The sequence below is a fragment of the Garra rufa genome, chromosome 22, assembly GCF_049309525.1.
Source record: "Garra rufa chromosome 22, GarRuf1.0, whole genome shotgun sequence".
Taxonomy (NCBI): Eukaryota; Metazoa; Chordata; class Actinopteri; order Cypriniformes; family Cyprinidae; genus Garra; species Garra rufa.
In genome coordinates, this window is record NC_133382.1 from 303,817 (window position 1) to 317,376 (window position 13,560).

General features: G+C 45.3%; 1 protein-coding gene across 1 annotated transcript in view; it reads right to left on the reverse strand.

Moving 5' to 3' along the window:
* The window catches only part of LOC141298294 (integrin alpha-X-like), a 104,031-nt gene that overhangs the window by 59,204 nt on the left and 31,267 nt on the right, over nt 1-13,560 (reverse strand). The window contains exons 2-3 of the mRNA XM_073828801.1: nt 6,777-6,880; nt 5,162-5,232 (exon numbers count right to left, since the gene is read on the reverse strand). Of these exons, the coding sequence (XP_073684902.1) occupies nt 5,162-5,232; nt 6,777-6,880 (175 nt within the window). The remainder of the gene's footprint in view (nt 1-5,161; nt 5,233-6,776; nt 6,881-13,560) is intronic.

Genomic DNA, 13,560 nt, shown 5'->3' on the forward strand with positions numbered 1-13,560 from the left:
TATCTTACTGGCCATAACAGGCCACCTCCTGCGAGCCTCCCATTCCTTTCCGACCTACATAATGAGGTCGAAAAGGCATGGGATAAGCTATACTAGGCCCGCATTCACAGACATCAGCATGTTAACTATGCTGATGTCGAGGGAATGCGTGAGCATGGGTATGTGCCGATGCCCCCCGTGGAAGATACGCTGGCTAGCGTCACGGTTGAACGGCAGGGCGTACGCGGCTGGTGCCCCCCTGCACACGGTGGCAGTGATGCAGGCGTACCAGGCTGATCTACTAAAAGATCTGGACCGGGGTCTGGGGCTGAGCTGCGCCGCACCACTGATCTGTCTCTTATGGCCAGAGTTGGCCGGGCCATGGCTGCCTTGGTGGCCACAGAGAGACATCTGTGGGTGAACCTGGCGGACATCGGGGAGAAAGAGAAGCGCTTTCTCCTCTATACGCCGGTTTCGCCTTCCGAATTGTTCGGCACATCCGTTGAGACGGTGGTCGATAAATTCAGGGAGGCGAAGGCGCGCTCAGTGACTTTTAGATCCTTCATCCCTCACCGGTCCGCGCCCCCACCCGAACGCAGGGGAAAGCCTAGCACGCCCTGGTATGAGGGCCAGAGGCAGGGCCAGGCGGCTAGTGTGGCCACTCGAGGCCCTCCTCCGAGTAGGAGTAGGTCTCAGAGGAGACGTGACACGCAGCATTGGAGAGGAGATCTTAGGGAAACAATCCAGCGCAGGCGTAGCAGCAGGCCTGGAGCGGGTACCTAGGGTCTCCTCCCCCTTCCCCCTCACGTTCGTTCGGCCGCCTGCCTTTTTGCCCCTCCTAAGACTCTGGGACTGGGCCGATGATGAGATTGATAAGCTCAATCTGATGGCCCGGTACACAAACTGATATATATGGGTGTGTATATATGTATATATGTGTATGTGTGTATGTTTTGTTTGTCTACCAGCTCCGCTTGGATGAGACTTAGTATTGGGCTCCATAACTGAGCCCTACTGTCCCTGAGTGATGAGTGTAGCCAGGTCTCCCCTCGTTTGTGAGATAGTGTGTCGAGACCTCCACTTGTATAAGTCCTGTAGGGGTTAAGCGTTGTTAGGCCTCCTCTCTTTTTGGAGAGTTATCCTTTGAAGCCTCTGCTGTTTTGAGCTCGGTTTAGGCATTTTTATACCTGCATATGCATGTTTACACACCTACTGGGTGTGGCAGACTCCCGTCCCGCGGTTTGCGTAGAGACTCTGCTCTTTAAATTAAGTGTAAAGCCGGGAGGGTTGGGTTGAGATATCCACCCCTTTCTAATAGGATAGTGTAAGTAGCCGAGGGTTGAGTGTTGTAGGCTGCCTCTCATTTGAGTAAGTGCACTGAAGCCCATGTTCCCCAGGGCTCTGCTTCGAATGTTAGAGAAGGAAAGTTTGGTAAACCCCCGTGTGAGTAGTTTCTATTCAGGCCTCCTCTCGCTGAGAGTTGTACTGTTGAGACTTCCACCCCCTTTGAGGTTCACATTTAGGCCGATTTCTCACAGTTCCATCTTGGGCAGTTCTAGTAGCTTGTAGGCTCCTTTGAGCCTCACTATTTATACTAGGCGTAATGCAGCAGGTCTTCCTTGGCGAAAGCCCTGTGTTGGACCTCCAGAGTTCATTGAACTCTGTATAGGCGCTTAAAGCTCTGTCCAGATGGTAATTTTTGTATGTAGGCTCTGCTTGAGCCTTATTTACTGGGGTTGAGTGTAGTTAGGTCTCCTCTCATTTTAGTGAGTTGTGTTGTTTTAGACCTCCACTCCTAGATTTTCCTGCCACGGTGAGCGTTGCCAGGCCTCTTCAAGTCGAGAATCGCTCTGCTGAAGCCTCCGCTCTCTGAAACTCCACAAACGATTTATCTTTTGCTTTGCATAATTAAACGTTTTTAGGTGCTGAGTGTGGTCAGGTCCCTTCCCTTTTGATTATTGTGTTTATACAAGTGAGACCTCCACTCTTAGGAGTTTCCCCCCTTTCAGAGCGAGATCGATTGGAGTGTTGTTAGGCCTCCTCTACGTAAAGAGAGTCTTTCTGCTGAAGCCTTCACTCTTAAGTGCTGCTGTTAGGTCCCCTCTCGCCTATGGCGTTTTGCTGAGGACCTTTACTCTCACACGTCTTCCTTACAGTCTAGACTTAGAGCTGTTAGACCTTTTTCTCATTTGAGAAATCTTCTAACTGCAGCCTTTGCTCTTGGGAGCTCCACTTAAGTAGTTCATGTTGGCTCTGTGAGCTTTACCAACTGCTTCTAGTGTTGAGCGTGGCTAAATATCCACTACTGAGAGCTCTTTCCCTAAGGACTGAGCGTTGTCAGGCCGCCTCTCGTTTAGAGAGTCTTTTTGCTGAAGCCTCCGCTCTCCTTAAGCTCCGCTTCTAGTACATAGGTCTACTGTGAGCCTTGCTACCGTTATGAGACATTGTATGGTGGCCCTTGCAGAGCTTTGGGCCCCTTCTAAAACCCACATGAGTGGTGAGTACACATGCGATTCTATGTGCACTCCCTAAAATCCACATAGCTGGTAAGGTTCCCTCCTAAGCGTCGGGTCCTTCTCTAAAATCCTTATGGTATGGGTTACGCAGTCCCTTCGTTCCCATTTTTTGAGTGGATCATAAAGCCTGGGTTTTTCCCAACTTTTGTCTCGGTAGCACAGTGTTTCAGGTCTCCTCTCGTTCCGAGAGTAGTTGTATTGAGACCTTCACTCTCTTAGAGCTCATTTTTAGGCCCATTCTCACAGTATGTTAGCTGGTAGGCTCTGTTGAGCCTCGTTAACTTTTCTTGGTATTGTGCTAAGAGCCCCTCTCCCAAGGCTGAGTGTTGTTAGGCTTTTTCTCTCTTTAGAGATTCAATTCATGAAGCTTCCACTCTACAGAGTCCTATATGTAGACTCGTAGGTGAGTTTCGTACTTCCTAGCATTGAGTGTAGCCAGGTATCCCCTCAGTGAGGGTTATCATCTTGAGACCTCCACTCTTGAGCTTCTCTACAGTGAATAATAAGGCCTCTTGTGAGCAACTGCTACCATCGTAAACATGGTTTCCCATGCTAAAAGCCTGTGCACCTCCTCAAACCCACATTAGTGGTGAGTACTCACGTAAAGCTTTGAGCACTCCCTAAAACCCACATGAAGTGGTAAGTGCACACGCAAGTCTCTGGGCACTTTCTGAAATCCACATGAGTGGTAAAGATCCCCCCCCCCCCCCCCTGAGGGTAGGGTTCTTTTCTAAAAATCCTGGTGAATGCTAATACTACCACTCACCAAGACTGAGTGATGTCAGGCGTTTCTCTCTTCAGAGATTCATTTTGAAGCCTCCACTCTATAGAGCCCTGCTCTCTCTCCTGTGAGTCTTGTTTAAAGTGAGGCCAAGTATGGTGACCCATACTATGAATTTGTGCTCTGCATTTAACCCATCCAAGTGCACACACAGTAGTGAACACACACCCGGAGCAGTGGGCAGCCATTGCTGCGCCACCCGGGGAGCAGTTGGGGGAACGGTGCCTTGCTCAAGGGACTCACCTCAGTCGTGGTATTGATGGTGGAGAGAGTGCTGTACATTCACAATCTCCACCTACAATCCCTGCCGGACCTGGGACTCTAACCTGCAACCATTAGGTTACAAGTACGACTCTATAACCATTAGGCCACGACTGTTTCTAAGCGTTGAGTGTAGCCAGGTCTCCCCTCATTTAGAGGGTCATCATACTGAGACCACCACTCTTAAGAGCTTCCCGTAGGATTGAGCGTTGTCAGGCTTCCTTTCATTATAGAGAGTCTTTTGTGAAGCCTCCAGTACTTTCAAGCGTGAGTGTAGCCAGGTCTCCCCTCACCAAGTGGGTTAATGTTTGAGACCTCCACTCTTAAAGAGCTCCGAAGCTCCGCTGCCAGGTTTTGCTGCCGCCTGGGATAGTGATATGGTGATTCCCTCGCTACGCTCTGGGCACCTTCTCAAATCCACAATAGTGGTGAGTACTCACGTAAAGCTTTGAGCACTCCCTAAAACCCACATGAAGTGGTAAGTGCACACGCAAGTCTCTGGGCACTTTCTGAAATCCACATGAGTGGTAAAATTCCCCCCTGAGGGCAGGGTTCTTTTCTAAAAATCCTATATGGTATGGGTTACGCAGTCTCTCTGTTCCCATTCTAGAGTTGGTTCTAAAAACCCCTGGGTTTTTCCAACTCCACTCCAGGTAGCACTGTTCATAGGATCGAGTGTCGCCAGGCTTCCTCTCATTTAGAGAGTCTAGTTGCTGAAGTGTCCATTCTCCTGAGAAACTCCACTTAGGTTGTTCTATTGCTTAGGCTCTTTGAGCCTCATGAATTACCTCCAGTGTCGAGTGTAGTTAGGTCATGGGACCTCCACTCTCAGAGTTTTCCCGCAAGCACAGAGTGTTGCCAGGCTTCCTCTCGTTTAGAGTGTCTTTCTGAAGCCTCTGCTCTTCAGAACCCCGCTCAGTATGAAGACTTAGTGGTAAGCTTCATTACTTTCTGTAGCGGTGAGTGTAGTTAGGTCTCCTCTCGCTTAGAGAATCAGACCTCCACTCTTAGGAGTTCCGTGCTTGGGTAGCCGAGCTAGCTATGACGGACGAAGCTCTGCGCTGACCTAGTAGGTCAGGCTCTGGCTCTGGCCCAAGCGATTCTCGCTGGAAGTGGGGATGATGTTCCTTCTTGACTCCTCAATCAGTCAGTTGATCACTTATCCCTCAGCATGGCGGTGTTGGTATTGACATTCCCATAGTGTCCACCAGGACGCAGCGTAGAGTTCCCTCCGGAAGGGAACGTCTAAGGTTACGTATGTAACCCTGGTTCCCTGAGGACAGGGAACGAGACGCTGCGTCTCGTAGCCATGCTTCGAGCCCCACTTACGTTTCCGTCAGACAAAAAGATGGTTGATGTATTCACAAGCACCCCTTTTATTCTGGTAGGCAATGGGGAACAAGAACACCTCAAAATAAGAGTCCAGGAAAACATACACCAAAACTTTTTTCTTGAAATTCCAAGCAATGCCATTTGCTTAATATTAAGCAAAATGAAGAGCCTTCATAATTTAACATTTATGATTTGCTGAAATTCTTAATTTTACTGAGCTTTTAGTGTAAAATGATCATAATATGTGCTTCATTTGTAATCAATCTGTATTATGTTCTGTGCTAAAACTTACTGCCAGCTTTGAAGAGCGTGGATCTTGAACCATAGAAAGTCCAAGAGACATGTTGACAGCTTCCAAAGGCACTTTGTTAATACACAGAAAGTTTGTTACATTTTTATTGATAAATAAAAAAAGAAATTAAATAAATAAACGAACAAACACAAAACTTTCTACAAATACGGTACATGATGATGTGCTATAAAGCATAACATAAAATTACATTTATAATATAATATATATTTATAATATAATGTAATTAATCCTAACATTTAAAATTAATTTGATCCTTTTTGCAATGCAGATGTCTTTTGCAGGGTTGGGGTCAATTCAGGAATGAACTCAACAATTCCAATTCAAAGAAGGAAATGGAATTGGAATTGGAATTCAACAACAATTACAGGAAACAGAGTTGGAATTGAATTGTAATTACAGGAAGTGGAATTCAATTCAGGGAAATTCCACTGAATTCTGTTTATTGCTGTTTCTGAGCATTTATTTGTAACTGCATTTTGAGACGTACATTTTAACTTTATTTAGGATGCTTTACAAATACCAAGTAATGTAAGAAACAGAGTTGATCAAATGCAAGTAAATAAAAATGAGAACTGTACATAATGAATTAATAATTGAATGACAGTGGTGAAAAGTTTCTGGATGTAATATACATTCAATATATGATTACCACATAATATATGTCTCAACTCACAAAAAAAATCATCACAAAAGTCATGTTCATTCATGTATTTCATTTACTTTTTATTGCATCGAATTATCATTTCCTGAAATTTGGCATGTGAAATTATCATGCTTAACATACTAAACATACAGTACTTTGTATTTCTTTTATATGTTTGTTGTTTATGTGATTTAGAATATTTAATGTACTATAAACTATTACGCGAATCAAGTCAAATTATTTTATTTAGCAACTCAAGTGGAATTTAGTGGAATTTATTTGATTTCAATTCTGTTTCCTGACATTTCAATTCAATTCCAATTCCATTTCCTGTCAGCTGCATGCAATTCCAATTCCAATTCCATTCCAGGAAGTGAATTGGAATTTACCATTCATTCTCAATTTAATTCATGAATGACCCCAACCCTGGTCTTTTGTCCTTCTTCACTGTATATACCTATTAAAATTATACAGCATAATTTGGACATCATTTGTTGAAGTAATATTTATTGAGGCACTATGCTATTTTTTTTTTTTTTTTTTTTTTTTTTGTTATTATTAACTCATTTTAATGACCTAATTGATTTTCCAGCATTATTTTCTTCTTATTGTAAAAATGTAACACTGCTTAATATTTATACATAAATAAACTGGCATTAGATCTTTTCTAGACAACTGACGGAAAGAAAATAGATAAAGTAAATAATCTTCTTGAATACTGTCCATTTTTTTCTTAAACACTGCATTTGCTACGGACCGGTTCCAAGGTGGTTGACAGGTCTGTTTGACAGTTTTGTGTACGTAATTTAAAGGGTTATTTAAAGTTTATGAATAGAAAAATCATACAAATCAGGGTTCTGAATTTTTGGTAACATTTTTGTAACAACATTGCTAAAACTACCCAATAAATAAATAAATAAAAATAATAGAAGAAAAAAAAACACTAAATACCATTAATGTTTTGTGAAGAGCAGGTTCCTTGAGTGACAAAACAGCTGTAAATTTGTCCTCTTTGAACTTGATTGATTTGAATTAAAGGATCACTCACAATCAGACTATAAGAAAAGAGGTGTGTTAGAATCAATGACAGAGGGCAAATAATTAATTTGAAAGATAATTTTGTCAAGAAGTAGCTCTGATAAAGAGAACACACGTATACTGCAGTATAAAGTAATTTTCATGTGGGAGAGAATTCAGTGCATTTCAAGTTGTTATGTTGCTCATACAAACACACAATATGTACAGTGGTGGGGAAAGGTGTTGGCCCCCTTCCTGATTTTTTTATTTTTTTGCATGTTTGTCACAATGTAATGTTTCAGATCATCAATTTTTTTTTATATTAATCAAAGATAACACAAGTAAACACAACACAGTTTTTAAATGAAGGTTTTAAAACATAACTGTGGTTTATCACACCTGAGTTCAGTTTCTCTAGCCACAGCCAGGCCTGATTACTGCCACACCTGTTTGCAATCAAGAAATAACTTAAAAGGGATAATAAAGTAGACCAGTAGATCCTCAAAAGCTACACATCATGTTGAGATCCAAAAAAGGATCTCAACATGAGGCCTCTCTTGCCTCAGTTAAGGTCAGTGTTCATGACCCCACCATAAGAAAGAGACTGGGCAAATATGGCCTGCATGGCAGAGTTCCAAGATGAAAACTGCTGCTGAGCAAAAAGAACATAAAGGCTCGTCTCAGTTTTGCCAGAACACATCTTGATGATCCCCAAAACTTTTAGGAAAATACTCTGTGGACTGATGAGACAAAAGTTTAACTTTTTGGAAGGTGCATGTCCCATTACATCTGGTGTAAAAGTAACACAGCATTTCAGAAAAAGAACATCATACCAACAGTACAATATGGTGGTGGTAGTATTATGGTCTGGGGCTGTTTTGCTGCTTCTGGACCTGAAAGACTTGCTGTGATAAATGGAACCATGAATTCTGCTGTCTACCAAAACATCCTAAAGGAAAATGTCTGGCCATCTGTTCATGGCCTCATGCTGAAGCGAACTTGGGTTCTGCAGCTGGACAATGATTCAAAACACACCAGCAAATCCACCTCTGAATGGCTGAAGAAAAACTAAGACTTTGGAGTGGCCTAGTCAAAGTCCTGAGCTGAATCCTATTGAGATGCTGCGGCATGACTTTAAAAAGGTGGTTCATGTTGGAAAACCCTTCAATGTGGCTGAATTACAACCATTCTGCCAAGATGAGTGGGCCAAAATTCCTGCACAGCGCTGTAACAGACTCATTGCAAGTTATCACAAACGCTTGATTGCAGTTGTTGCTGTTAAGGGTTGCCCAACCAGTTATTAAGTTTAGGGGAAAAACACTTTTTCACACAATAAAAAACTTCATTCAAAAACTGCATGTTGTGTTTACTTGTGTTATCTTTGATTAACCCCCTGGGGTCGACAAAGGTGTATATGCGTTTTATGGCAGTTTCCCAAAAGGAACTTTAATTACTCGGTCATTTCTGATTGTACAGATAAAAGCAGTACATCAATCGAATCTGTAAAGGGTCTACTTTTAGTTCAATATACTCACAAAAACAAAAAACATTGTGATTTTGCAAAATAAAGAAAACAAAAAGGGTGTGCTGTCTGCTGCGTTGATCTCCGTGATCTTCATTCAGAAACGCGTCATTAAAATAGACTATAACTCAGCCAATACACAACTATCACATTCAGGTCTGTTTATGTGATTGGTTTCTCCCATTGTCTCCCCCCATCGTTCTGTTCACTTTGGTTTATTCTTCATTAGCGTTATCTGGATCACCTGTCTTAGTAATTAGCACACCCTTTATATGTTTGCCCATGTGTTAATTTCCCTGTCGGACTTTGATGTTGTCATACGTGTGTGGATGTCTCTCTGTGTTCACGATTGTTCCTGCGTGCGGACAGCTGCCTGTGCACGTTCTACCTTGCAGGACTAAACTCCTCCGTCAAAGCGCAGCTGTCCAGGGATGGTCCTCGAAAGAGTCTTGCCGATTACATACAGCCCCACTCAAGACCCAGAGCCCAGCCAACCATCATCCCGACACGCGGAGTATGAGCCCGAGCCCACCGCAGACCCTATCGCCTACTGGAGCGACAGAGCGAGCGATCGCCATGGAGATGGAGGAGTTTTCGTTTGACCAGGTGCGAGAGCCGGCTACAACATCGGTGACGGAGGAGTGCTGCACTTCTCCCTATGTCGGCATCAGAATGGTCACTGCTGTCACCTGACAGCCCCTCTGCTCACCCTCAGCCCACCACCTGTGCAGTGGGCTCGCCGCGGGTCTGCCAGCTTCCATCGGTGTCATGGCTGGAGGATCCTTTACCTCCGCCTCCAGCCTCAGAGTCCAGAACTCCGCCTCGGCCCTCCGACCCTGCGGCTTCACCACGGCTCTCAGCGCCCTCGTCTCCATCGTCGGCCGTCAGTCCACCAGCTCCACCGGGCTCCCTCGTCTCTCCGGCTCCGCCCTGGTCAGTCGTCGTCCCACTGTCACCTCTGGACTATAGTCCTCCAGCTGCGCTTCGTCGCTCCAGTGTTCCGTCATCCGCCGAAGCCTCCTCCCACATAGACTCTGTGTTTCTGCCTTTTTGCCCCTCTTGTCTTTTCAGTTTTTGTTTTGTACGGCATGAGGACATGCCTTCCGGGAGAGGGGTGTAATGTCACATTCAGGTCTGTTTATGTCATTGGTTTCTCCCATTGTCTCCACCCATCATTCTGTTCACTTTGGTTTATTCCTCATTAGCGTTATCTGGATCACCCGTCTTAGTAATTAGCACACCCTTTATATGTTTGCCTATGTGTTCATTTCCCTGTTGGTCTTTGTTGTCATACGTGTGTGGATGTCTCTGTGTTCCCGATTGTTCCTGCCTGTTGCATCTAAGAAGTTATTAAAGTAGTTATTTGTTTTGTATCTCGTGTTCCGTCTCGTCCATTCAGCACTACTCGTAACAACAACACAGAGACATGATATGTCTAGGGAAAGCTTGATATGTATACTTTTAAATGAAGTAAGTTTTATCGAAAACAAATTTTCTGTGATAAAGTAATCCATATGAAACCAACACGATGTCCAGTCTCTCCTGTCTGCTTCATTATTTTTAATTAGATCACACCCACAAGCTATTCTTGCTTTTCATATTATAATAGTCCATGTGAGGGTGCCGCGCCAAAAGTAGACGCCCACATCACGTAAAAAAAAAAAAGAGAAAGACTTTTTTTTTTCAAGTTAGTCCTTTCTGGAAGACGACGTGCTGTCAGGAATAAAACTTACTTCAAAAGATGAACATTATGTGAGACACTGCGCAATCCAGCAGAGGAGTGTCATGATCGGGGCTGTGGATTTTCCCTCAGCCACCTGAGGTCGCTGTCCCACACTACACTCCCTTTAGTCGTTCACGTTTGTCTTGTCATTTGCACTGATTACACGCACCTGCTCACAATTACCATCAGGACTATAAGTACCCTTCACTGCTCAGTCTGCTTTATGTCTGCATTGTCTCGTGTCATGTTTGTTTTTGTGTTGCTGAGATTCCCTGACCTTTGATTATGTTCTGGATTTTGTTTATTTTGTGTTTGAGTTCTTAGTTTGTGCCGTGTTGGCCTTTTTGTTTGTTTATTTTGTTATATATTCATTAAATAATTCTCTACTGCATTTGGACCCAGACCTCCTTTGTATAACGTGACAGAATGCAGACATCCGTGATGGGTCCAGCGGGGAGGATTTTTGAAGAGGCGGCGGACGCATGTTTGGGGGCGGCGACCACCCACTCTGTTCCTGACACGGCGGGGATGACTTTTGAGGAGGCGTCGGCTGTTCGTTTCGACTTCCTCTACGCCTGTCTGGCGCGGATGGACGCCTATAGTGCTGAGGCTGCGCGGAGGAGTCCCTGCTTTGAGGCGGGGGCGGAGACGCTCTTCCGCGGGAAGGCAACGACGTCCGCTATCTCCGTGTCTGAGGCGGCGGCGTCCGCTATCTCCGTGCCTGAGGCAGCAACGTCCGCTATCTCCCTGCCTGAGGCGGTAACGTCCGCTATCTCTCTGCCTGAGGCGGCAACGTCCGTTATCTCCCTGCCCGAGGCGGCGACGTCCGCTATCTCCGTGCCTGACGTGACAGCGTCCACTATCTCCCTGCCTGACGCGACGACGTCCGCTATCTCCGTGTCTGAGGCGGCGGCGTCCGCTATCTCCGTGCCTGAGGCAGCAACGTCCACTATCTCCCTGCCTGAGGCGGTAACGTCCGCTATCTCCCTGTCTGACGCGACGACGTCCGCTATCTCCGTGCCTGAGGCGGCGGCGTCCGCTATCTCCGTGCCTGAGGCAGCAACGTCCGCTGTCTCCCTGCCTGAGGCGGTAACGTCCGCTATCTCCCTGCCTGACGCGGCGGCGTCCGCTATCTCCGTGCCTGAGGCGGCGGCGTCCGGTATCTCCGTGCCTGAGGCAGCAACGTCCGCTGTCTCCCTGCCTGAGGCGGTAACGTCCGCTATCTCCCTGCCCGAGGCGACGACGTCCACTGGCTCCCTGCCTGACGTGACGACGTCCGCTATCTCCTTGCCTGAGGCGACGACGTCGGCTGAGGCTCCGCTGGCGGCAAGGCATGTTTGCGGGACCCCGCTGCACGGTCCTGGCCCGCCATCCCTCCCCCTGACTTGCCTACCTCCGTACCTCCTCCCTCCAGACTTTGGGAACGTCTGGAAGCCGTTCCGTAGGGAGGGGGTAATGTCATGATCGGGGCTGTGGATTTTCCCTCAGCCACCTGAGGTCGCTGTCCCACACTACACTCCCTTTAGTCGTTCACGTTTGTCTTGTCATTTGCACTGATTACACGCACCTGCTCACAATTACCATCAGGACTATAAGTACCCTTCACTGCTCAGTCTGCTTTATGTCTGCATTGTCTCGTGTCATGTTTGTTTTTGTGTTGCTGAGATTCCCTGACCTTTGATTATGTTCTGGATTTTGTTTATTTTGTGTTTGAGTTCTTAGTTTGTGCCGTGTTGGCCTTTTTGTTTGTTTATTTTGTTATATATTCATTAAATAATTCTCTACTGCATTTGGACCCAGACCTCCTTTGTATAACGTGACAAGGAGATATTTACATGAGTAAGTTTTTTTTCTTTTATTAGCCTACTTGTTAGTTATTACTGTGACAGAATGTGCACACATTTTACCAGTTAAGACTTTTTGCCAATTCCTGACCACAGCAAGTGAAAGTAGGTTTCAAAGTTACAAAGTAGGTTTCATTTCACTGCATCTAAATGTCTCACAATGCCAGGATGTTTTTAATAGTCTATACCAGGGCTATTCAATTAGATCCATTTGAGGGCCGGATTATCGAACTGTAAATTTGAAGCGGGCCAAGGGCATGGGGGCCGTCCCGATCTTTTTCTAGGGGGCCTATGCAATTACATTGAAATGCATATTCACTAAAATGAACTAATATTACCAACACCAACATCTATAAAAGGATAAGGTGCTGTCTGTCAATCAATTAAAATAAATATAAAAAAAATCACACTTTTTTTGTAATTAATCATGAATAATCGCATATTTTAAATTTATACTGTCATAATTTCACAATGAACCTCCAAATTAAGGTAGAAACAACAAAGTATTTTTAAATATGTGTTTAATAGCATCTTTTTACCAAGTAGCCTATTATTAATGAAGTATTGATTTCAATATTGCTTCTGGTGTCTCTATTACTTACTTACTCTATTACTCTATTACTCTATACTTGCTACTTTGGCTCTCGACGAAGGCGGTCGCATCTTTTGCCTCTCCCTCCCCTGTCTCTCCTCGCTGGCTTCTCTTGTCTCGTAGTTCTGTCTCTGAGACTCTCGCTGCCCTGCTATCAAAACAAAAGGAATTATGGATTTGATCAACTGGTCTCTGAATGCAATTGACACCATCTTCTCGACGAGAAGTCTGGGTTCGGGGGAACCCAACTGTCCTGCAGGAACGTTTGCAGCTGGATACGTGATGGACGGGTGGGAGAAGTGGCGTGTCATGTGCCTGGCCGCTCTGTCCCTGGAGGATATTGAAGATATCTATTTATTCGGAACTTTGATAACAGGGTTTCTGCTGATGGGCTTAGGTGGGGCCCTGTTGTATCGACGATTGATGAAAGCGGTCAGTGTGGCTCAAAACCCCATTAAGCTGGCCGGCTTGATTGAAACGTTGGGCAGAGCTGTTAGTACTCAGACTTTGGTTATGGACCGTGAATTGGGAAACATCAGGGAGAAACTTGCAGCTATGCAACAAATTCTGGACAAACCCGGTGACCAGTGATGGACATTAGATACCTGCGAAATTGGCAGATATTGACAGAAATTTGAAAAAACAGATCCTTTCTTTCAGCTTCCCCCAGCTTCTTCCAGACGGCCTTGGCCAAGGCCGTTGCTGGAGACAAACAACCTCCCCCGGAGAACAAGATAACGAGACGCTCTGATTTCCTTGTTCCCGTCCCAAGGACACCTGCTGCAGACTGGGTTCCAGACTTCACAGGCTTACACACACACACACACACACACACACACTGCACGCATACATACGTACATAGTTACAGATAGACAATCATTGCTTCCCCCAGATCCCACGCCTTTGTGTGCTTTTACCCCCTGATGTGGGTTGACAGGTCTGTGACCAGCGCTCTCTAGCTGCAGGACCGGATGGCTGTTGCCTACATTGGACTACTTCCTATCCCTTGACCCCGTTCCCCTGTTGCAATGTTATGT